The sequence below is a fragment of the Drosophila kikkawai genome, chromosome X, assembly GCF_030179895.1.
Source record: "Drosophila kikkawai strain 14028-0561.14 chromosome X, DkikHiC1v2, whole genome shotgun sequence".
Classification (NCBI taxonomy): domain Eukaryota; kingdom Metazoa; phylum Arthropoda; class Insecta; order Diptera; family Drosophilidae; genus Drosophila; species Drosophila kikkawai.
In genome coordinates, this window is record NC_091733.1 from 7,030,318 (window position 1) to 7,053,472 (window position 23,155).

General features: G+C 37.8%; 2 protein-coding genes across 6 annotated transcripts in view; one reads left to right on the top strand and one right to left on the bottom strand.

Annotated features, from left to right (window-relative positions):
• mnb (minibrain) overlaps positions 1 to 11,300 on the top strand; it is a 33,826-nt gene extending 22,526 nt beyond the window's left edge. For 4 of the 5 annotated variants that reach the window (XM_041774979.2, XM_017179954.3, XM_017179955.3 and 1 more), the window contains 5 exons: positions 1,814 to 1,985; positions 2,051 to 2,218; positions 2,288 to 2,574; positions 2,641 to 3,514; positions 9,059 to 11,300. In XM_041774979.2, coding sequence (XP_041630913.1) covers positions 1,814 to 1,985; positions 2,051 to 2,218; positions 2,288 to 2,574; positions 2,641 to 3,514; positions 9,059 to 9,954 — 2,397 coding nt within the window. In that variant the 3' untranslated portion in view covers positions 9,955 to 11,300. Of the gene's footprint in view, positions 1 to 1,813; positions 1,986 to 2,050; positions 2,219 to 2,287; positions 2,575 to 2,640; positions 3,515 to 4,761; positions 5,195 to 9,058 lie in introns of those variants that run through there. The other variant, XM_070288732.1, reaches the window with a different exon arrangement.
• Positions 11,301 to 13,048: 1,748 nt separating this feature from the next.
• LOC108083952 (cytoplasmic 60S subunit biogenesis factor ZNF622) lies at positions 13,049 to 14,794 on the bottom strand. Its single transcript, XM_017179958.3, has 3 exons — positions 14,075 to 14,794; positions 13,655 to 14,017; positions 13,049 to 13,450 (listed from the first exon to the last, which is right to left on the bottom strand). The coding sequence occupies exons 1-3, from the start codon at positions 14,588 to 14,590 to the stop codon at positions 13,100 to 13,102; spliced, it is 1,230 nt and encodes a 409-aa protein (XP_017035447.1). The 5' UTR covers positions 14,591 to 14,794; the 3' UTR covers positions 13,049 to 13,099.
• Between the last annotated feature and the right edge of the window lie 8,361 nt (positions 14,795 to 23,155).

The following is a 23,155-nucleotide window of genomic DNA, read 5'->3' on the forward strand; positions in this document are numbered from 1 at the left end:
GCTCGAACAGTTTGTCGTAGACTGCATGAGACAGGATTACAAGGACGTATACCCCAAAAGGTTCTATTACTTCAAGGAAAATTTGTTCAGATGAAGCAAAAGCTTTGCAACATTTTTTTTGGTATGGTCTGAACCGGAGGTGGAAACAAAATACTTTGGGGCAATGAAACAAAAATATTTCTTTTTGAAAACGATTCTAGACGGTTTGTACGTCAAACCTAAGTAAAAAAATTGAGCTTTGAAACGCGAAAAAAAAGTTAAGCCCGGAGACAGATGCATAAAGGTCAGGGGCTGTTTTTCCTGGCATGGCGTTGTGCAAATACATCTCATAAATGGTATTACGACCGAATTCGAAAATAAAACTTTTTTAACTGGCATCTTCTAACCATATGCTTAGGGAAACATGCCCTTCCGATAGATTTTCCAACGAGATAACGATCCAAAGTAAACCTTAAAAGTCATCATGGCCTGGTTTAGGGACAAAAAAGTAACCGTCATGGGTTGGAAAAGTCAGTTTCCGAACTCATACCTAATCAAAAATTTATGGGGAAACTTAAAACGTCGTATTGTAACCAATACATTTAAAAATTTTGAAGATTTGTGAAGATTTGCTGAAGAAACATGGTCTGAGTTTCTAGTAGTGACTTGCAACAGACTTCTTGCTAAAATGCCAAAAATAATAGCGAAAGTTACCTAAAACGAGTGTGGTTTTATTGGATACTAATCTAAGTTAACTAATAAGAAAACAGAAGTGCAAAATATCTAATACGTTCTGAGTTCTAGGCTTAGAAGAATGGGTGTACTTATTATTTTGGCCAACTCATTTTCAGGCTTTTTGGATAAAATTGACCCCTGTCTCTAAATTTGAAATGTAAAATCCTTTAGGCAGTTATTTTTATTATCTAGAATAAGTACGGAAACTAAAAATAAAGTGGGTTTTTTCCTTAAGTTTATTAAACAAATTTTATAGGACTTAAAACAAACCACATACGCATGTACTTATTATTTCGGCCAGTAGTGTATATATTCTTTTGGATACTCTTTCAGAATTTCGATTTTTATTCAATGAAAATCGGAAGACTATATCATATAGCTGCCATAGAAACAATCAGTAGATGTAGAGAAAATGTAAAGCTGGGAATGTAAAACTGTAACTGTCAAACTGTAAACATATTAGGTATAGGTAAAATGTAATAAAACTTAGTTTTGTGTGTCTTTTAAGCATTTAAATTTATAATATAAATATCAAAACCAAATTATTATATGATAAGTATAAATATACAACTTTTATATATTTCTTTTTATTTTTTTCTATTAACTTAACTCCAATTGCAAAATGCAAGGGTATATCAACTTCGGCGTGCTGAAGTTAGCTTCCTTTCTCGTTTTTAATTGACAATATAGTGTTTAACCCAACGTGAACAATGAAACTAAAGCTTTAATTTATATTATGTATAGGAATGTTGAAAATAATAAGTTTAATATTATAATAAAATAATAATCATTAAAAAAAAGGTCCAACTGAATCCAATCCATCCCAAGCCATATCTCTGGTATCTTATTATCTATTTTAAAGATTTGTCCCGTTTTTTTTTAATTAGACATATTTGGTAACATTTGCATACATCATGTTTACAGAAAGTTAATTGGTTTTCAAACTAGAGCACGTTGGTGGTTTCTGTAATTTTTTAAGACTGTATTTTATATACAGTAATATCCTATCAGTGTAAACATATACATATAATATCCTATTATTATAGTTACATAAGTCGATGTAGTTGAGTTAATTTAAACAAATATTTCGTTTTTTAAGGTTTACTATGCGAAAAAGAAACGCCGTGCTCAGCAAACGCAGGGCGATGACGATTCGTCCAATAAAAAGGAGCGGAAGCTGTACAACGATGGCTATGATGACGATAACCACGACTATATAATCAAGAATGGCGAAAAGTTTCTGGACCGCTACGAGATTGATTCGCTGATCGGTGAGACAGATTGAAACCAATTCGATTTTTTGAACTTAACCAAACCGAATGAATGCGTTCCACAGGCAAGGGCAGTTTTGGTCAGGTGGTAAAGGCCTATGATCACGAGGAGCAATGCCATGTGGCGATCAAGATAATTAAGAATAAAAAACCGTTCCTAAACCAGGCACAGATCGAGGTCAAGCTGCTCGAGATGATGAACCGGGCGGATGCCGAAAACAAATACTACATCGGTGAGTATAGCCACAGAAGTGACTCGCTGGGCGCCGATTTAAATGTGTTCCTTCGTTCCCGTTCCACAGTGAAGCTCAAACGGCACTTTATGTGGCGCAACCACCTGTGCCTGGTGTTCGAGCTGCTCTCATACAACCTGTACGACCTGCTGCGGAACACCAACTTCCGGGGCGTCTCGCTAAACCTCACGCGCAAGTTCGCCCAGCAGCTCTGCACTGCGCTGCTATTCCTCAGCACCCCCGAACTGAACATTATTCACTGTGATTTAAAGCCGGAGAATATCTTGCTGTGCAACCCGAAACGCTCGGCGATCAAGATCGTTGACTTTGGCAGCTCCTGTCAACTGGGTCAGCGGGTAAGTAGTAAAGTCGTCGAGTAGTGAAGCCTTCCAAGACTCTGACGGAAAAACCACCTCTTTTAGATCTACCATTATATCCAGTCGCGATTCTACCGCTCGCCGGAGGTGCTGCTGGGCATTCAGTATGACCTGGCCATCGATATGTGGTCGCTGGGCTGCATCCTGGTGGAGATGCACACGGGCGAGCCGCTCTTCTCCGGCTGCAACGAGGTGGATCAGATGAACAAGATTGTCGAGGTGCTGGGCATGCCGCCAAAGTACCTGCTCGATCAGGCGCACAAGACCCGCAAGTTCTTTGACAAAATCGTGGCCGATGGCTCCTATGTGTTGAAAAAGAATCAGAATGGGCGCAAGTACAAGCCGCCGGGATCCCGCAAGCTGCACGACATTCTGGGCGTGGAAACTGGCGGGCCGGGTGGCCGGCGTCTAGATGAGCCCGGTCACTCCGTCTCCGATTATCTCAAGTTCAAGGATCTGATCCTGCGCATGCTCGACTTTGACCCCAAAACACGGGTCACGCCCTACTACGCCCTGCAGCACAACTTCTTCAAGCGCATGGCGGACGAGGCGACCAACACAAGCGGTGCGGGCGCCACAGCCAATGCCGGCGCTGGTGGATCCGGCTCTAGCGGAGCTGGCGGTTCCAGCGGGTTCAGCGGACCGGGAGGCGGAGGTGCTGGCGGCGGCGGGGGCCTGGGATCGAGCAACAGCAGCAGTAGCGGAGCGGTCTCCTCATCCAGCGCAGCAGCCGCTGCGGCAGCGGCAGCAGCAGTTAGCTCAGCTTCGGTCACAGGGTCCTCCGGTTCGGGAACGGGATCTGGAGTGCCGGGCGGATCCTCTGCGGCGCAGCAGCAGCAACAGGCGATGCCCCTGCCACTGTCCCTGCCGCTGCCACCGCACGCGGGTCCCGGCGGTGCGTCGGATGCCCAGTGTCATGGTGAGTACTGGTCGTCCAGATCACTTGGAATGCCCCCTCTAGAGTCAATCAATGTGTCGATATTATAGTGACAAATCAAAGGTTCAAAGTGCTAACTGTAGACTATTGACGTGTATGTTTGTTCACGCAAAATAAGTATAAAATCAATTGTAAAATGCAGTGAGTACTTTCAAGAAAATGCATTTATAAATCCGTAGTTCAAGATAGGACTTGAGCCCCATTCAAAATAAGTTTCTACATGGGGGACTCTCCCGCCATAAAGCTTTGGTTTTGTTCTAAGGGAATCCAATGGATTCAATCCTATGAGTTCAAGATTTTAGAATTGGAAATTTCAAAATACCTTCAATCAAAATGTTGCTGAAGAAAAGCTTTTAAGGTAATAGAGTTTCCAAAAAAATGTTCAAAGATTTTTTTTAAATTCAAGCTTAGGAATAATCTATTATTTTGTTGATAAAGCTTAGAAGCGATATAATATCTGTAAATGGCTGCTCAAGGGTGCTTTCAGGCTGCGATTTCATTTGGCACCTTTGGTCCTTGATCCTAGAGTATTGACAACATCATTTCTCATCCCTCCGCATTTGTAGCTAGAGAATTTGGTAACTTTTTGTTTATTATCTTATGATTTTTGGCTGAGCTAAATTGAAGCGATAGCTAGCTCGCTGGATTCTGTTGTAGTTCGCATGGGACAATGATCCTCATTTGGTATTTCATGTGTTTCTGTGTGTGTTGTGTGTATGATCGAAACGATTTTATTATTTATTGATTTGCTGTGAAGAAATACTATTCCCCCGAGTATCGTTTTCAATATGGTATTATTCTTATGGAACTGTGTGTACTATCTGGCTTATGATTTGTATGTGGTATTTATTTACTATTTAGTTGCACTAGGTCACGCCACAGGCCTTATAGTAACAGGAAATCTCCATCTCTCGCTCGGCTCTAGCACGAAATAAAGACCAGATGGCGTTACTCATCTTGTTAGTATAAGGTCCTTGGCCACTCCCTAAAAGTATAAGAACTATTTTGTTATGTCTCATCTTTAGTTTGGCGCTCAGTTCCAAAATTAATTAACTAGTGATGGACCGAGGTCCAAGACGAACTTGTAAAATGTAGTAGCCATGTTATGCATCCTCCGCTAAGTCAATGATAAACTCCTCTCTTTTTCAAACACACAAATATTTACATACAAATGAAAACAAACAAAAACAAATTTGCTATGCCGAAAATGTACCGATGGATGATGATAGATGATCGCCGATGACCGGCAACATCAGCAGTAACAGCATGCGCATCCGCATCCGCAGCAGCAGCAGCAGCAACAACAGCATCACGGATATCACAGCAGTAACAACAGCAGCATTAGCAGCCAGCAACATTAGACGTACAGCTAGTAGCATTGGGAGATGCAGTTGGCCAAGTTATTACCGCATTTATTGAACAACTTGTAAATAGTCACGTTTCTCTTTCACCACATCATACACACTGTCTGTCTCTGGCAGGAATCAAGAATGATTATTCTTATATTTTCAACGTGAAAATAACTCAGTAATTTCCCAACACCATCTGTTTATCTTTTTTTTTATATTTTTCTCTACTTCAAATATATGTAAAATGTAATATGCTCACGCATTTTAAACGCTCTGATCGGATTAAATACAATCTCATGTGTAAAATGTTTAATTTTTTTGTCTAACTTAAATTACGCAAACGGCGGCTTACTTAGGGTAATAGCATTGTACGAAGTAAAAACTGTTAGAAAAGGAAATAAAAAGTAAGGCGGAGGAGGAGCCGACTATGCAAATATAGAAGTAGTAATATTAAGACGAAGAAATAAGTAAACGAGGAATCCTTAACGACTTAACGACTGCCATACATATACATAAATGACACACTGAGAGAAAGAGAAATCAGCAATCCCCTAGCAGTACACAAGTATATATCGCTTCGGATGGGATGAACACGAATGCGACTCGAAGGGGCTCGGCTGGCACTCCTGAAAATTGATATAACCACTTAACGATGCTTATGTAGGATTTGGAATGTGGTTTAGCTTATATTTCAGATTGGATTAACACAAAAAAATGTAAAATTAAAGAACATATTCCGAAATACCGAAGAACAAAGTTTTCAATTTTGATGAGATGAATATTTACTCTTTGTTTAAAAACTCTTGTAATTTATGATACTTGTGAGTTTAGAACACGTTTTCTTCTCCATTGAGAAGGTTAACATGCCTCAGCCAGCCCCTTTTAGCCCAGCATATTCGTTTGTTTTCGAGCAGCCACAAGTAAATATGTGCTATATCCCACATTTCAAAATTCAATTAGGTGCTGCAATGAGTATTTAAAAATCGAAGGTACCAGGCGATATGGATCTCAGCGATATATACGACATTCGAATTAAAAACTAAACACAAATCATAGTTTGTAAAAAGTGTGAAGCCCAATTGGGGAAAACGTAGGAATGTTAAAGTCGAGATGCGAGAATTTAAGCAAAATTAGCGTACGCAAAGAATGTGGTAAAGATTGCGAAAAATATATAAAACACAAAGTCAAGTAAGGAAAGGTAAATTTCTGCAATAAAGAGAAAACATTTTATTAATTATGGCTTGTACATCTACATTCTTTTTCCGTCCCCGTAACTTTGAGGACCGTTTAATGCCGTTGAATAGAGGTTCAAATCTGAATAAAATATCAACTTTAAGTGCAAAATGCTATGTTTTTGTTCTTAGATTTCAGTAGCTGAAAGGTGTTGCAAAATAGCTTACAGTTTGAACAAGAATTTACTATTTGCTGTCATAATTTAATTTCTTAATTTTTTTAACACTTACAAAAATTTGTTAAATTCAGAATTCATATTCCTCAATTTCCTCCTAATCCTTTTACTATTTGGAACGAAATGGGTAAGGACTAAAATATTTCTTTTGCTTTTTGGGTACCCTTTTTGGGGAGAAATATACGTGTAAAGGTTTCCACTGGCATTAAACGGTGTTCATTTGTTAACTTTCACTCTCTCCCTCTCTCTCTCATTCGAGGTTTTTTTGTTTTTTGTTTTTGAAAGGATTCCGTTTAACGGTAGCCGCAGGAAACGAGACGAATTAGAGCGAGCGAGCAAGCGGTAGCCGCTTTCTTTTGTGATAAAAATACAAAACATGAAAAAACAGGATCGCAATAAATATTAGCTCCCAAAAATAAAACAATGAAACAAAAAAAGAGAACACGTGTAAACCTCTAAATTTTTTCAATTGCCGCATCATTCCTTGAAAAGTTCTGGCCTTGTTAATAAATAAATTGGCTACATTTGTTGAATAATAAATACACACAGTCTTAGAATCGAAGGAGCGATACATTAACATTTATATACATATATACATATACATAATAGTTTTAATTGTAATGATTGATATGCGATGACCGATTAACGCAGCCGATAACTTATCGATAAAGCGACAAATATGCATCATACGCGTTGAAAACCAAACACAAATCATAGTCTGTAAAAAATAAAGAAATAACTTAAAAGAAAAAGAAAACAAAGCAAAATTTACAGTCATAATATAAAAACGATGAACTCGATTATTAAGAAAAAAAAAGGTATGGGAAATCAGAGTTAAGCGAAGGAAATCTTATAGCCAGCATAAAATCAGTACGTACTAAAGAGATGAACCTTTAGCATTTAATAAATTAACATACATACAATCTATATATAAATAACACTTGCAAGTAAATATGCGGAAGAAGCAGAAACACAAACAAAACTCAAATAATTTTATTAGACACCCACAGATACACGACAGACAGATGCATACGAAATATATAAATAAATATTAATTAACATTAGAGGTTAGCGCTGTTAGCCCTCGGAAGAAACCACAACCAAGATCCAAGAATTTAAAAGCAACCAGGAGAGACACTTAACAAAACTTGTGTAAAATACTAAAACTAGGGAAGCGAGTGTTATACATCAATAAATTAAAACCACAATAAGAAGACAACAACAATACACATAATTACACACACTGAAAATTACGAAAACGCATAGATATTAACGGTAACAGTAACGATAACGATAACGATAATCGAAAACCGTTAACCACGACGAACTTAACAAGCAGATCAACACGAATGTTAATGCCGCTTCAATTATGAACGGAACCGAAAACAAAAGAGTTAAGAACGTGCAATAGTAAAAGGGGGATACAAATTAAACGAATTGGGAGAAAATCGGGGAAGACCATAATGCATTTTTTTTATTCACGAACCGCAAGAGGAGAACCTCGTTAACGAAAACAGTATTGCAAAAGAAATGAAATAATATGAAGAAGAAACAGAGGAATTCAAGAGTTCATAAAAAGAGACCATAAAAACCTTAGCACCCACACAAACACAACAGACAACATATAGACACGTGAAATCATATGTCGCATTTATACATAATATAATAAAGAAAAGACGATGGCTTAAGTTGAATAAGTACGAAATAATTTATTAACGAATAATGAAACTGGAAATGGCAAAGTTTACCAAATCCAATAAAAATAGAATTCGTAAAAAAAAAACAAAAAACAAAAATAAAAGCAACCAAAAGAAAAAGACAAAAATTCCAAAAAAAAAAAGAGAAAAAAATCTTTAATAAAATCTTATGATATAATCAACAAAAAAAAAAAAAGAAAGTATACATATATATAGCATTGAAAACATTACCATTTATTTTGGGGCTGGGGTAATTTTCTGGGAATTTCTAAGCGATAAACCTTTTAATTAAAACATGTTTTATTTTATTTTTTTAATTTCACAAAGTTTGTACTCGTTTTAGAATCTTTCCCTCGAATAGAAATGGGCACATATACGCGTACCTAATGAACCCAAAACTTTGTGAGACATCGTCAACGAACTACATTTTAAGGTTTCAAGGCGATGAAGCGATCTCTGATCGCTCAGTTTGTGGAGGCGGAAGCTTAGTGCATAGGTGCACTTACACACATTTTGCGATTGTTTCATTTTCCCAGCACACAAAAACTTCGTTTATGGCATTGAAAACGATAGTTTTGTGGGTTTCAAGCTGACAAAGCAACCGATTCAGGCTCATAAACGGAATCCGAATAAGATTTCGATATCATTAGCGGGTATAATCCTGAGAATTCGCTATACTCGTCCGCTATTCGTCCGTTTTTGAGCATTTAGCGAAACTAATGCGGAAAGACCGATTCTTTGTCCATATGTAATATTTTTTAGCGGACATTTTTCGGATCCCATCCGCTCCTAGTCTGCTGGGTTGATATAATCTTTGGTGCACTGGGTATGCAGGTGAGATGTGCTAGAAAAATGTAGTAATATTAGAAACCAATTGTGATTATTCCAATTAAAGTGAAGCCATGAAGACTTTGAACTGATTTTTAAAATTAAAGACAACATCGCTTAGGATTTTCCGAACATTCCTTCTCGTAAAAAGAAAGGGTTCATGTGTGAATCTACATGAACTATAATTACATATTAAGATATATATATATTGCTTATTAAGACACCGATTTGATTGAACTTGCAGGCCCACACATGCACCCGTTAATGGCCGCGGCCAATGCGATGAACAACTTCTCCGCTCTGAGTCTGCAGCCAACCGGGGCACATCCGCCGCCTTCGCTAGCCAATAGCAGCCACCACAGCAGCAACAGTCTGGGCAGCCTCAATCACATCAGTCCCGGGAGCAGCAGTGCTCGGCACAGCCGCCTCTATGGCAGCAGTCACCATCAGAGCAACAACAGCAGCAGCATGGGCAACCACAGTAGCCTCAGCTATCCGCACGCCATGGAATGTGATCCGCCGCCGATGCCGCCCCAGAACGGGCATGGCCGAATGCGGGTGCCGGCGATCATACAGCTGCAGCCGAACAGCTATGCCCCCAACTCGATGCCCTACTATGGCAACATGTCCTCGGCGGCAGCAGCAGCTGCAGCGGCGGCGGCTGCTGCCTCACACCTGATGATGACGGATTCGAGTGTAATTAGCGCTACAGCTGCAGGCGGCGGACAGGGCGGCGGCAATCCCGGTTCAAATCAAGTGTCGACCGCCACTGCCGCCTTCCTCTATCCTTCTCAGCCCGCTGGAACGATGTATGGCGCGACGCCAGCTTCGCTGAGCGAGCTGCCGCTGCCGCTGCCACCACTGCCGTTACAACTGCCCATGCAAATGCCAATGCCCCTGCTGCTGCCGCCCTCATCGTCGTCGTCCTCGTCCGCGGGGTCCGGCGTGTCGGTTTCTGGTGGCGGCGGCGGAGGTGTCAGCGTCTCCGGCCAGAGGCGACACGCTGGCGGACCTGCCGTGGCCCAGGGTGTTGGTAGTGGCGGCAGCAATTCAACGACTGGAGCCAGCAGCAGTGATGCCTCCTCGTCGTCGCCCATGGTGGGCGTTTGTGTTCAACAGAATCCTGTAGTTATACATTAGCATATAGACAAAGTGAAAGAGTTTGGAGTTGCCTGCATTATATACCTTTCTGATATATAGATATATATATATATATATAGCTTTTTTTTGTTCACACACCTTTCGCCGCTCTCTGTTGCTATTTATTGCCCCATCTGAAGGAACACATCCAAGCCCAAGTCCCAGCCCTTCCAAGCCCCCCAAATGGTCCACGCCACAGCCTTCATCCGCCAGTGCAGCAAAATTTAAGAGTGGTGTCAAGTATGGGATCTCAAAATCATATCATATAGAGGTACTTTGGCTTTTACTCTTGGTTCTCCATTTTCCATTTTCTAATTTTTGTCTCGATTAAAACTAAAAGATTTAATTCTTCAATTTCAATCAAAAGTCACATTTTCTAAAGTTTAAATTTTTTAAGATTTTCAAGATAAGGTTAGTTCTAGACTTCATTTTCTTAAATACAATTGATCAGAAGCCAATTAATTGCTCTAAATAAGTTGAACAACTCCAAAACCATACCGCAACCGAAATGCGCGACGACACTAGCTTGTGGTTCAAGAACGATACAAAAAATGTCTGGTCTCCCAGTTCGAAAACGTTTAATTTTATCGATATTGATATCGATAATTAATTAGTTTCCACAACATGTTATTGAAAATTGTTCAAAAACGTTTAATATTATCGATATTGATATCGATAATTAATTAGTTTCCCCAACATGTTATTGAAAATGGTAATTTGTATTTAGGAATGCACTCGTTGACTGTTCCACATAAAATATAAAATAAAGTAATTTTGAAAAAGTTTAGCGAATCTTGGCTTCAACATCAAACGTTTCTTGAATAGACTCTCCCGAGAACCAAAGATGCCTTTTGCAATAAACTAAAACTGAAAACGATATGTACTGTTATATATCGCAAGTGATCGAGAGATTTAACACATTTACAGATTTTCGAGAATTATCTTGTGATGTATTTTCCAACCTGCCACCACTCATCAAACCCCACACACCCACTCAAACAACACAAAACTATAAAAAATACATTAACATTAACTAGCTGAAATTGACCCTCCTCACACACACACACACACACACACACACACACACACTCACCTGCAGTTTATCTATTAAATAGTCACTTGGCGCTATCACTACCGCGCCCACACGCCTTCTGCGTCCTGGAGAGGCGTATTGGATCCTGTGGTTCCGTGTCGGCGCTCAATTTGAAGGATTTGCGTAAATCGCTTAATTTTTTTTTACTCGATAGACACTTCTTTTTTTTTGGTCTAATTATAGTGTTTAAATTTATGATGTAACCGTACCGACATAATCTTACTTGGATATAAACGAATCAAAATTAAACTTTATTTAATTGTTAATTTATATGATGTCATTTTATTTGACGAGAAATCGTTGGCTATATATACAGAGGTAGTCACAAGTATATACACACCGAAAGAATTGCTGCACATTCCAACATCCTTTAGTGGTTATTCTTGAAGTTGTTACATATCCCTGAAATATTTCGCGTAGCTTGATGTATGCGAAATTCTAAAGATAACGGTTCATGGGACAAATACAAAGCAAAAAAGTAGAAGCATGGAAGATGTCAAAAGTATTTAGAAATAAATAATTTTTTTTTTTAATTTATTTCTGGTAAATTTTAAAATCCCTTTTAGCAAAAATCTCCCAAGTTACTCTTTTAATAATTCGAAAATGTAGTTTTTTTTTGCTAAAAATTGAGTTTATAAAAATTAAAGAGTCATTTGGGCAAAATATCTGTTATTTAGACTACAGGTTCTTATTTATTTTTTTTTATGAATCATCCTTTCACATATAATGTCTGCTTTTTGAGCACCATTATTATTCAACATATCTCGAAAATAATTGTTGACAGTTTTTTTTTTACGCTCTGCTTGCGAGAACAACCGAAAAAAACATATATCCTCGTTCTCTCTCTGAGCATTGCGAGACACGAGTAACACTTGCCCAGAGAAGCTTATTAAAAGAAAAGAAAAAATTAAAATGATATTTTCAAAAATTTGTTTTCGTGTTGGAGTTTTTTAAATAGATTATAGCACGCTCACTCGCTTACATTTTCTATATAGGTACTTAATATACCCACATACATGAGCAAACGACTTTTTGAATTGTCAGTCAAGAGCAAACGGTCCGTTAAGGATCAAGAACCGAAAAATCTGATCCTCGGCAGAGCGCGATCAAAATTCAATACGTTGCTCTCGGACTCTGTCTAAATTTTGAGAGAGAAACACTTACATATTTAGCCACCGCACGAATCGGTCAACAGTTATTTGCGAGCTATGTACATATGTATGTTATTCAGCATCCATTTAATTTTTGAAAACAGTCTACTTCCGAACAAAAAACTATGATCTTTCAGAATATTAACCAATCTAAACTGATTTCAAGTGATATTATTTTATTCGGAATCGGTTGGATCCTACAACTTTATGATGCTTAGTACCACAACGGATGGATGCGTAAAAATTTTTTGAAAATCTGTTTATGCAGTTCTACCATGTCTTTTTTTCAAGTTCTGATGATTAATATTATCAAAAGCAGTTGATTATTATTAAATAACAAGACATTATTGAAAAAATCAAAAACATTCAATTTTTAGCCAGGCTAAAAGCCTTCATCGATGCCAAAACTAATTATTCGAACTATTATTAGAGTAAAAAGTATATTAAAAATGTACCAGAATTAAATTTAAAAGGAAAACAATCTATGTGTAAGTACTTTTGACGCAAAAAAACTGTGTAAATGCGTTTACTCGTTTGCTTTTATCCAGAGCTCGCACAAAACGGTCAACCGTTTTGATCAATCAACGGGAGATCGCATAGACAAAGCTTTCTGGAAGCGAAGCGCCATCGAAACTACTCGCTGGCTTCCGAGTCGAAAAGAGAGCCTGAGATGAAGCACTCGTTTGAGTTCACGCGTACGAAAAATTACAAATATATTCTGAAAACAATTTAAACACCATAAATGCTCCTTTTCAGGTTGCTTCTGCGTAGATCAAATATTTCTATATATGGAAAGAACGCAAACACAAATTCTTCATTTAAGCAAAAAATAAAAAGAACAAAAAACGTATTTATTGTACACGGGAATCAACAATTTGGGATTGCTTTATTTGTTTTCAGCCTAAATTAAAACCTGGGCACGATAGTGTTTTTGGAGCTTATTCGCCTTGCAGCCGAGCTTCATCTGCCACTTGGACTGGACGCGCTTCATCAGATGAATATCACGGGCCTTGCGTGCGGCCGACAGCTGCTGCGTCTGCGTCCATCCCAAAGCCCGGTACTCGCTGAGGACGCGGTGCAACTTGCGATCGGATTTCTTCAGCACAACGGCGCGATCCGGGTGGAGACGTTGGCGGTAGTAGCGGAGCAGAGATCGATGGCCAATGACTGCGCCCGATGGCAACACCAATTGGTATTCATCGCCGTCGAGCAGGTCCGGGACCACTTCTTCATCGATGTCCATTCCGTCTTTCTGTTTGATAAAATATGATAAGAATTAAGTTTTTTTTTTAAACAATGTTTTTGAAGGACGCAACTGAATCAAGTCCCCAAAAACTGCGTAAGAAATAAATGTGGTGGAAAATACAGAAAATGTACTTAAATGTACCGGATCTATGTATGTTAATTTTTGTGCTTTTTTGCTTATAGCTTTGCCAAGGACTATAATGGTACTCACATTATCGGGATAACTGCTGCTGTAATCGTAATATTCCGCATACTCCGCCAGGGCCATGCCCTCGTGGAGCATCTGGCAGTGGCCTTTGTCGAGCATATGCTTGCGCACAGCGTCCAGGGAGTAGAAGGTCTTGCCGCGATCGTTGCACCACAGGCAGATGAAGTAATTAGCCACCTTTTCACCCAGATAGTATAGCAAGCCCTCGATGTCTGTGCAGTACTCGGTGTCCGGAATGAAGAAGGAGTGCGCGACGGACATGTGCTTGAGGTTCTCCACCAAATCCTCGCTTGTGTGCTGGCAGAAGAGGCAGTCGCGCTCGGTTAGCGGATTCTCTGGTATCTTGTCCCACTCATCGGAGTCAACCTGTAAAATGACCATTAATATATGTACACTAGTAGCTTCTCTAAGAGCTTGGGTTACCTCTTCCTCCTCGATGTCCTCAAAGTCATTGTCGTCGTCGTCGTCCATCTCCTGGTCGTCCTTCGTTTTGGCGCGCTCGGTAAAGGCAAGACGACCCTTCCCAGACGCAGCAGCGGCCAAAGCGGGATGCGGTCGTGGCTCCACCACGCTCCGTGTGCATACGGAGGCCGAAGTGCTGGCGCTTCCGTTGCTGGCCGCCATTTGTTCGCTCTCGAACTTGGCCAGCAGCTCGCGATGTTTCTTGCTGTTCAGGTGGTTGTCATGGGCTTTCTGGCTGCCGAACTGCCTGCGACAAGCATGGCAATACACGCTGATGTTCCGCTCCTCCAGGGCAGCATCAGTGGCGCTACGAGCGCTAAGCACACGCTGCTGGAACTCCTCCGCCGTCACCGGAGGCAGCTGGGCTACCCGTCGCTTAAGATTATAGCGATGCCAGTCCGTTTTGTAGTGCTCACGCTGGATATCAGCGCTGGCGAAGCGAGCGTCGCAGTTCAGACACGTGAATTGCGACGACATTGCTTGGCGGCGACTGTTGTCGTTACTGGGAACAGGTTGCGTTGCTCTCGAGCAGATAAATCGCTGTCTCGAGTGAATGAATCTGAATTTTGAATAATGTGGCGTATTTCACAACAGATTCTAACAATAGGTGAATATTGCTGATAGGTATGATTAACAAACAAACGTGGTCGGGTTGCCGATAATATATCAATCTATCGATGTATCGATGAACTTCAGCGGAGATGCCATTTATGCAGTGTTCCCGCCAGATTCGGTTTTTTTTTTAATTGTAATAGCTGGAATTTAAAAAGAGCGGAAACTCTAGACTTTAATCTGGAAATTCGCTTGACTTGGCGTATTTCACAACAAGTTCTAATAATATTGACTATTATATATATATATTATTGTTGATTGGTAATGATTAACAAACCAGTGTTGCCAGTTTAGCTTATTATAAGCCAGATTTAGCATATGAGAAACGGAAAAGCTTGTAAAATTTGCATCTAGCTGATAGCTTGAAATATAGCTATTTTAAAGTTTATCTAGCTCAGTTGTAAATGTATTTTCGTCATCAACGGTTTCAAACCGTCGGTTTGTTATACTTTATAGCATGAAGATACCGGAGCTTGTTCTTGTTTTATTTCGTTTAATCGTGATTTTTTTTCTAGTGTATAGTGTCATCATTGGAGTGAGAAATCTTGCAATGCATACACTATGTGTACAGCCAGAAAAATACATCATGCCTATAAAAAATTGGGACAAATATTTAAATGGCTATCAAGATGACGAAATAGATTAATTATCAACTAATTTAATTTAATAGAAAACTTTAAAAGCATATTTTTAAGTAAAGCATAAATAATAAGAATATTGTTCACACATACAAAAAACTTTTATAAATTCATCAACAATCACCTTTGATGTTTTTTCTTTCGGAAACCGTCGCAATGGAAATTTAAAGACCTCAATAATTACCCACCCACATAAAATAATAAAGTTTCATGTTTTCCCTCAATTGGGTGTAGCTTGTTTTTAGCAGTTTTAGTTTATTCTAGCTTATTTTTTTTAAATCTAGCTTGTGCGGGCGCTAATCACCTGGCAACACTGTAAAAACAAAAGTACTGGGATTTTCGGTAATATATCACCGCCTCCGTTAGGTTTTAAGGGGGGGACATCTGAGTGGCATAGCGACATAAGTCCGACGACATATCTCCGCCCGGTACATTTTTCGGGCGGACTTATGCCGTTTTTTCCGGCGGAGCTATGTCGTTTTAAAGCGACATATCTCCGCGCGGAGTTATGTCGTTTGCAAGCGACATATGTATCTCCGCCAAACTACTAACGACATACAGTGGCGAACTTAATTTTTGGCACAGTTGGCATGTCTGACTTTGGCACCGTTTTTCTTCATTTAGCATAGAAATATTTACTTCAATTAAATTTGATTTAAATATTTTGATAAATTTCCAACTAAATGAACTTAATTTTATTCTTGTATATCATTCCATTAATTTATAAAAATTAAAAAACTAAAAAACTGCTACATTTTCCTGAACAAAATTATTGGCACACTTGGCAAATAGTGAATTATTTTCTAAAAATTTGATCGATCTGTTAACTTTTTTCTTCTCAAAAGCCTTGTTATCTTCATTTAGAATATGCTTGTTGATAATTTTTTAACTAAAAATCGTCGAAGTGCCTATTTTTTAAGCCAAAGTAGCTCATTTTAATAAAATTTTTTATAATAAAAACCGTTCCATTTTGAATTTTTTAAATATTTTTGGTTCGGTGTGCCAATAATTTTGTTCGGGGAAATGTAGCAGTTTTTTATTAGTTTTTTAATTTTTATAAATTATTGGAAAGATATACAAGGATAAAATTAAGTTCACTTAGTTGGAAATTAATCAATTTCAATTAATTAAGTTTCATGTAAAATAAATAAAATAAATAAAATTTGTTTAATGTAAATATGTAACGCCTGATGCATGGGCAATATAAAGATACTTCCCTGGCGCCATCTAGGGAGTATCAGCGCAGTTCCAATCTGGGTGCAGAGCGGAGCTAAGGGGCGAAACTCACCTCTGACGGGGGCATGTGTCAGCGATCGGCTGCGACCCTAAGGAGGGTGGGAGCTAGGGAGAGGGATCCCGCGCGATTCGAGGCGGAGTCCGCTTTCTTTTGGTTTTTGGCAGCAGAGCGAATAAGTTCGTCATCAAGAATAAAATTAATAAATAAAGTTCGACAAAGTCACGCGAGTGGAAGCTGATTTTTTATCCTACGCGTTGCCGCTGCCAAAACAACAAGAAGAAGTTAAGAAAGCCTTAAGAAGGAGAAGTGGATTCCAGATTTTAAGATCCCCAACAAGCTCAGCGCTGAGTCCCCCAGGGTGAGTTGTGGTAAAAGGAAATAATAGAAAAAAAAGTATATTAAAATAGGAAAAAATCTATACAGGGCCCGGCGCTTAATAAAAGCCCAACTTTTTACCACCTTTTCGGCGAAGAAAGTGTACTCAGTGATGGAAAAGTAGCGGAGCCTAAACTAACCGCCTAAAACATAGCTATAGATCCCAACAACACCGCCAACGCAGCAACGCGCCGATTAAAAGGATTAGAGGAGCCCCTAAGCCCCTTGCCCCATAATTATCACCGTTGGTTTTTTCTTTGGGTCGGAGCATAGCCAGCATAGTGAGGGAAGCATAGAAATTTTCAGTAACAACAAAAAAATGGCGGGATGAGCGGCGACTAGCGGCGATTCTTTCTTTTTGGTTTTTATCCCGCTCCGCGGTTCTCAAACAGTTAAAGCAAAGCAACCGCCAGCGCAACCCAGAAAAAAATTGTTTCCGCGGAGCGCGCCTTCGGAAATCCGGAGAAAATACTCAAATTCCGCGATCGGAGTAAACGCAGCAAAGTCTTAGTGATTAAGGAAATTAGTGGTAGCTAAATTTTTTTTATATATTTTCTTTTGGTTAATAACGAAAAAAAGATGAAGGAGTGAGCCAGAAAAAAAAGTGATTAAGTGTGGTTCCATCTCTGTCGACAGTAAATTTTCATGAGTGTTAGGGCGAACCTTTGTCTTCCTGTTTCCCCCCTCAGTTTCAGCTAGCTCGTCGAAAGCGCTTTCGCCGGTGGATATGCAACAAGAGTGAGTGAGTAAGAGTGGAGAATTCTCCAAGAAAAAAAAGGAAAAGCGTTATTATGCATTTCGCCAAACACTTAAAAAAAAAAAGAATGAATACAGAGAAAAACTATACAATTAATGAAACATCGAATCATTCGGCAAGGCAATCTGCCAAGTTTTTATTCGGTTTAGCCCACTGTGCGCTGACTAAAATGAAACGAAGTAATTGTTTTTAAACCAATTTTTTTCACTTTTATTCCTGTCTTCGCCACACTACAAAAAAATAATAAAGTCCCTCAAGAATAATTATTACGTAGATGATTTAATTGTAAGGAGGAAATTTTGAAGTCTTTAGCATTATTTATTTATTATTATACCGTTGTTTAATTTATGCTTAATGTCTCAATTATATGTTCGTTTTTTCTTAGGAAATAAATAACTTTTTATAACGTTTTAAACAAATTTAATTTATTCGCCTCCACCAGCATGCCGCCCCAGTAGAGCCAGCGATGGTTTTAGGGGTCATCAAAAAAAAATATATGTAATAGCGGATTAGATGGCCAAGGTAGGGAGGGCTGACAAGGGACCTCGACAACATCAAAGGATCCCAAGCCCTTAGTATGTGTTAATGAGGGAGTAGCCTGTCCGTGTGTGTGTTGTGAATCTTTGATTTCCCTTCCCCCTTTCTCGTAGCGGCACGCAAAAATTTAGTAAGGTACTGATTGCAAAAGGCCATCGCGAGATTCAGGCAAGACCACCACCACCAATAGCCGACGAGCATAGCCGAGTAAATCAGCGTGCGCCTGAATCTTGCCTCAACATCTAGCCTGATCGTTGCAAATATTGCTATGTTTAATGAAGAAAAACGGTGCCAAAGTCAGAAAAAGACATAACTCCGCGCGGAGATATGTCGTTTGTATTTCGGCTGAGATATGTCGTTTGTATTTCGGTGGAGATATGTCGCGCGGACTTACATATGTCGCTATGCGTAACTTTTTTTAAAAATCGAAAAATTTTTTTTCGCTTAAAAAATTCTTTAGGGTCTTAAAAATAACATACCAAAAGATAGAGTCCTGCAAAAGTTTCTAAGTGTCGAAATTTTCCATTCTATATACGATTTTAAAACGCGTTTTTCTCAAAACCACTTTTTTTGAGTCGGCCGGAAACCTAACTCGAACAAATCTTAACCGATCGATCTGAAATTTTGACAGTATATCCAAAATACCTTTGTCTATCGACACACGTAGGATTTTTTTTTGCTTACTTTTTTTTTATCAATAATTTTGTGACGTTTTTTTTCATGAAAATTGAAAAAAAATTTTAATCACTCACCATTTTGCAAAAAATCAAAATATCGAAAAAATCCTATGTGTGTCGATAGCGTTTTTGTTCTAGATCAAAAATTAAGGACGTTAGGTTTCCGGCCATGGACCCCTTTCAACAAAAAAGGGCCTACGAAGAAATGCTGCACAGCCGCCATTTTGTTTTCGATTTATTCCAAAAAAATGTATTTTGTATTTCACATATAACATTATAAAACCTACTTTAAAATTTTTCGATTGGCTTTTTCATTTGGCCAACAAAAATTCTAGAAAATCGGTTTTTTTGCCAGTTACTCAGATGTGCCCCCGTAAGCGGAATAAAAGACGAGCGAAACTTCGAGCGCGAGACCGCGGTGTGACGATGGCTCGGCGTCGCGACACTTGAGCCCCAGCGTTCAACTAGCTCAGCCAGTGACCGCTCATCATTCACGCTGATCTTAAAAATATATAAAGCGCCTTAAAACGGAATCCAATGGTACAAGTAAATGTCCCGTAAATTGTCCCGTTATGTGACAAGAACGTGCAAAACAAAGTCCGCTAAGCCGACTGCACTAAAAAAAAAAATATTACAAAAAATAAAAAAAATATAATAAATTAAATATTTAAATTTATACAAAGTGTTCGTTTGTATTTAATTTTTCTTGAAAATAAATATAAATATAATTATTTTTAAAATAATTAAAAATTTAATTATTAAACTAATAAGAGAAATATTAAATTTCATTAATTAATTCAAAAAATAAATGAATAAATAAATTTTTATTTAATATTTCTCTTATTAGTTTAAATGTAAATAATTAAATTTCATTAATTAAAATCATTAAATAATTCTAAAAATAAATAAAAATTTATTTATTCATTTATTTAAAAAAATAAATAAATAAATAGAAAAATAAAAATGTATTTGTTCATTTATTTTTTGAATATAAATAAATAAATAAATAATAATGTATTTATTTATTTTTTTTAATAAATAATAATAAATAATTAATAATAAAAATTTATTTATTCATTTATTTTTTGAATTTAAATAAAAAAAATAAATAAAAATTTATTTGTTCATTTAATTTTTGAATTTAAATAAAAAAAATACATAATTAAATTTTTTAATATTTTAAAAATAATTATATTTATATTTATTATCATGAAAAAATAAACACAAACGAACATTTTGTATAAATTTATATATTTAATTTATTATATTATTTAATTTTTTCTATAATATATCTTTTAAATATCTCCTGTTAGGTTTCTTTTTATTTGTGTATTGTAATATACAAATTTAGTTACTAATGAGAATATATATTATATAAACAAAATAAAATAAATTAATTAATAAAATAAATACGTTTACAATGAATTTCACCTGCCTTTAATAAAATTAGCAAAGGAAGAAAATGTTTGGCTCAAAATATATTAGTAAATTATCAGGGAATATTAGAAGGAAAATGTTGAGGCGTGCTCATGGAAGGCCTAGCGAAATAGGAAGCGAGATAGGAAGCGAAATAGGAAGAGATGTCGAAGCTGGGCCTAGCACTAGTCAGAACAGGGAACCATTGGAGCCAACTATGGATAGGGATGAAATAGAATTTAGCGATTTTGATGTAGGTAGCTTAGACGCACATGCCCGTGATGGTTGTGACTTAAATACCCAATTGAAAAATTGGTATTTAAAGCATAAGCCAACACAAGCATGTGCCACAGAACTTGTAGGGATTTTAAATTCGCAGTGCTTAAAAGTAAAGCCGTTTTACAAATTTAATTGTTTAGAAAAACCCGATATAAGTCAAAAAGCGGGCGGCTCCTATTTGCATATCGGGTTATCTAAGCAGTTACATAAGTTATCAGTATTTCTTCAATTGCCAGATGTACTTAACATCGATTTAAACATTGATGGACTTCCACTTTTTAAAAGTTCTCGGGCACAGTTATGGCCCATTCTAATACGTATTAACAATCTTCAAGGCCGCCCCGTTTTGCCAATAGGTGTTTTTCTGGGCTATAATAAGCCTTCTGATTGCGAAGATTTCTTGTTAAAATTTTCGTCCGGGTTAAAATGGTAACTCAAGTCCCTCTGGATTGTATGCACCTAATTGAGTTAGGTGTCATGCGAAAATTTTAAAATAAAATTAGTTCGAATAAAATGGAAAGAGAATTTAGGATTTCCAAACGAAGCAAGCAAAAAATATCAGAATGCTTAAAATCGTTGAGAAGTTACGTCCCGCAAGAGTTTGCTCGAAAGCCAAGAACATTGGATGATATACCTCATTGGAAAGCAACGGAATTTCGGCAATTCTTGTTGTATACAGGTATTGTATCTCTCAGAGATGCAATACATGATGACCAGTATTTCCAATTTCTGTTGCTTCACTGTGCATACAGGATGTTGTCCTTTCATTCACAACGAGGGTCCAACATCTGTACTGCCCAAAAAATGCTGGATTTATTCGTGCAGAATTTTCCAGTCATTTTTGGAGAAAACAGTGTATCAGAAGTTGTTAGAGGCCCTTAAGTCTTCTAAGATTGAGAAGTTGTTAGAGGCCCTAAGGTCTTCTAAAAGAGAGATGGTTTTAGAGGCCCTCAGGTCTTCTAAGTTTGAGACGTGCCCGGAGGCCCTAAGGTCTACCGAGATATATAGAGACTTATAGGGAGGACCTTAGGTCTTCCAATATTGAGACGTACAGAGAGGCCCTAAGGTCTTCCACAAGTTATAGACGTAAGATATGGTCGGGGTCCCGACTATGTGTTACCGCTTACCAATATACCTTACTTAACCGTGCCCCTTGGGTCACTCCGCGCTCCTTGGGTGACTCCTTGCTGCTGGCTTCCCCTTAGCTCCTGTTAGAGGACTTGGCCGATCGCTGGCCAAAAACTGAATGCCTTCCAAGGACTGAGGCTCGCCTTATATAGGGCTCTGGCAGGGTCGAGTGTGACCGACGCGCCCGGAGAAATTTGCCATTAAGAGTGTGGCCAGATCCTCATTTGGGCCAGTGTGACCCTTTGCGCCTGATCATGGCGCGCGCGCGCATTCAATTCAAATCTATTCCATATTCCATATTCATTGTTTTCTATTGTATATTCTATTCTCATCCTTATTTTATATCTTACGTATATATTTGTGCGCGTCTGCGCGTCACAAGATATGGAATTAAATATGTGGCGCTACGGCTACAAGCATGCCCAAAATAGTTTTTGGCGTTTTTTCTGTATATTCTTGCCCCAATATGTCCCCAATTGTTACTATTTAATATAAACCGCCTGCCTCTACCTTATTTTAAAGATTTTAGATGCCTATACCACATATAGACACTCTTCGGGGAATTTGCTCTTTGTTAGAGAAAAATCATTAGAAAAACAAAAATTCCTTCTCATTTAATTCATTTAAATGTAGTGCGGATAAATTCTGAGGCAATCTGTGCCTTTTGCTGTTGTACAACAGCCAAAATAGTTGGTAAATGCTCCATTTCAAATTTGCAACGGCCAATTCGACAGTCTTTGTTTACGTTTTCATGAGCCACAGCTGATCGATCAGCTGTTCGGATGGTGAATGCGCTTTGACGTTGTGTGGGAACACGAGTTTCACTTTTTTTTTAAATCCCAAACGTTCCTCACAAATGTGCTGTGTGGGAAGACAGTATAAGCTACCTTGATGTAGGTAGCTAAATTCTCCTATTTCATCCCTATCCATAGTTGGTTCCAATGGTACCCTGTTCTGACTATTGCTAGGCCCAGCTTCTACATCTCTTCCAAATTTCGCTTCCTATTTCGCTAGGCCTTCCATGAGCACGCCTCAACATTTTCCTTCTAATATTCCCTGATAATTTACTAATATATTTTGAGCCAAACATTTTAAATTTCATTAATTAAAATCATTAATTAATTCAAAAAATAAATTAATAAATAAATTTTTATTTATTTTTTGAAATGGATAACTAAATTTTTATTTATTTTTTGAATTAATTAACGATTTTAATTAATGAAATTTAATATTTCTCTTATTAGTTTAATAATTAAATTTTTAATTATTTTAAAAATAATTATTTTTATATTTATTTTCATGAAAAATTAAAAACAATCGAACACTTTGTATAAATTAAAATATTTCATTTATTATATTATTTTTATTTTAAAAAAATTTTTTTTT

Bases quoted from the DNA above. Each gene is read 5' to 3' on its own strand.
- LOC108083952 (XM_017179958.3), bottom strand. From the start codon at position 14,590: ATGTCGTCGCAATTCACGTGTCTGAACTGCGACGCTCGCTTCGCCAGC. The intron at 14,018-14,074 runs GTAACCCAAGCT...GTCATTTTACAG, and splicing joins AGGACATCGAGGAGGAAGAG to GTTGACTCCGATGAGTGGGA. The intron at 13,451-13,654 runs GTGAGTACCATT...TTTATCAAACAG, and splicing joins GCAGCAGTTATCCCGATAAT to AAAGACGGAATGGACATCGA.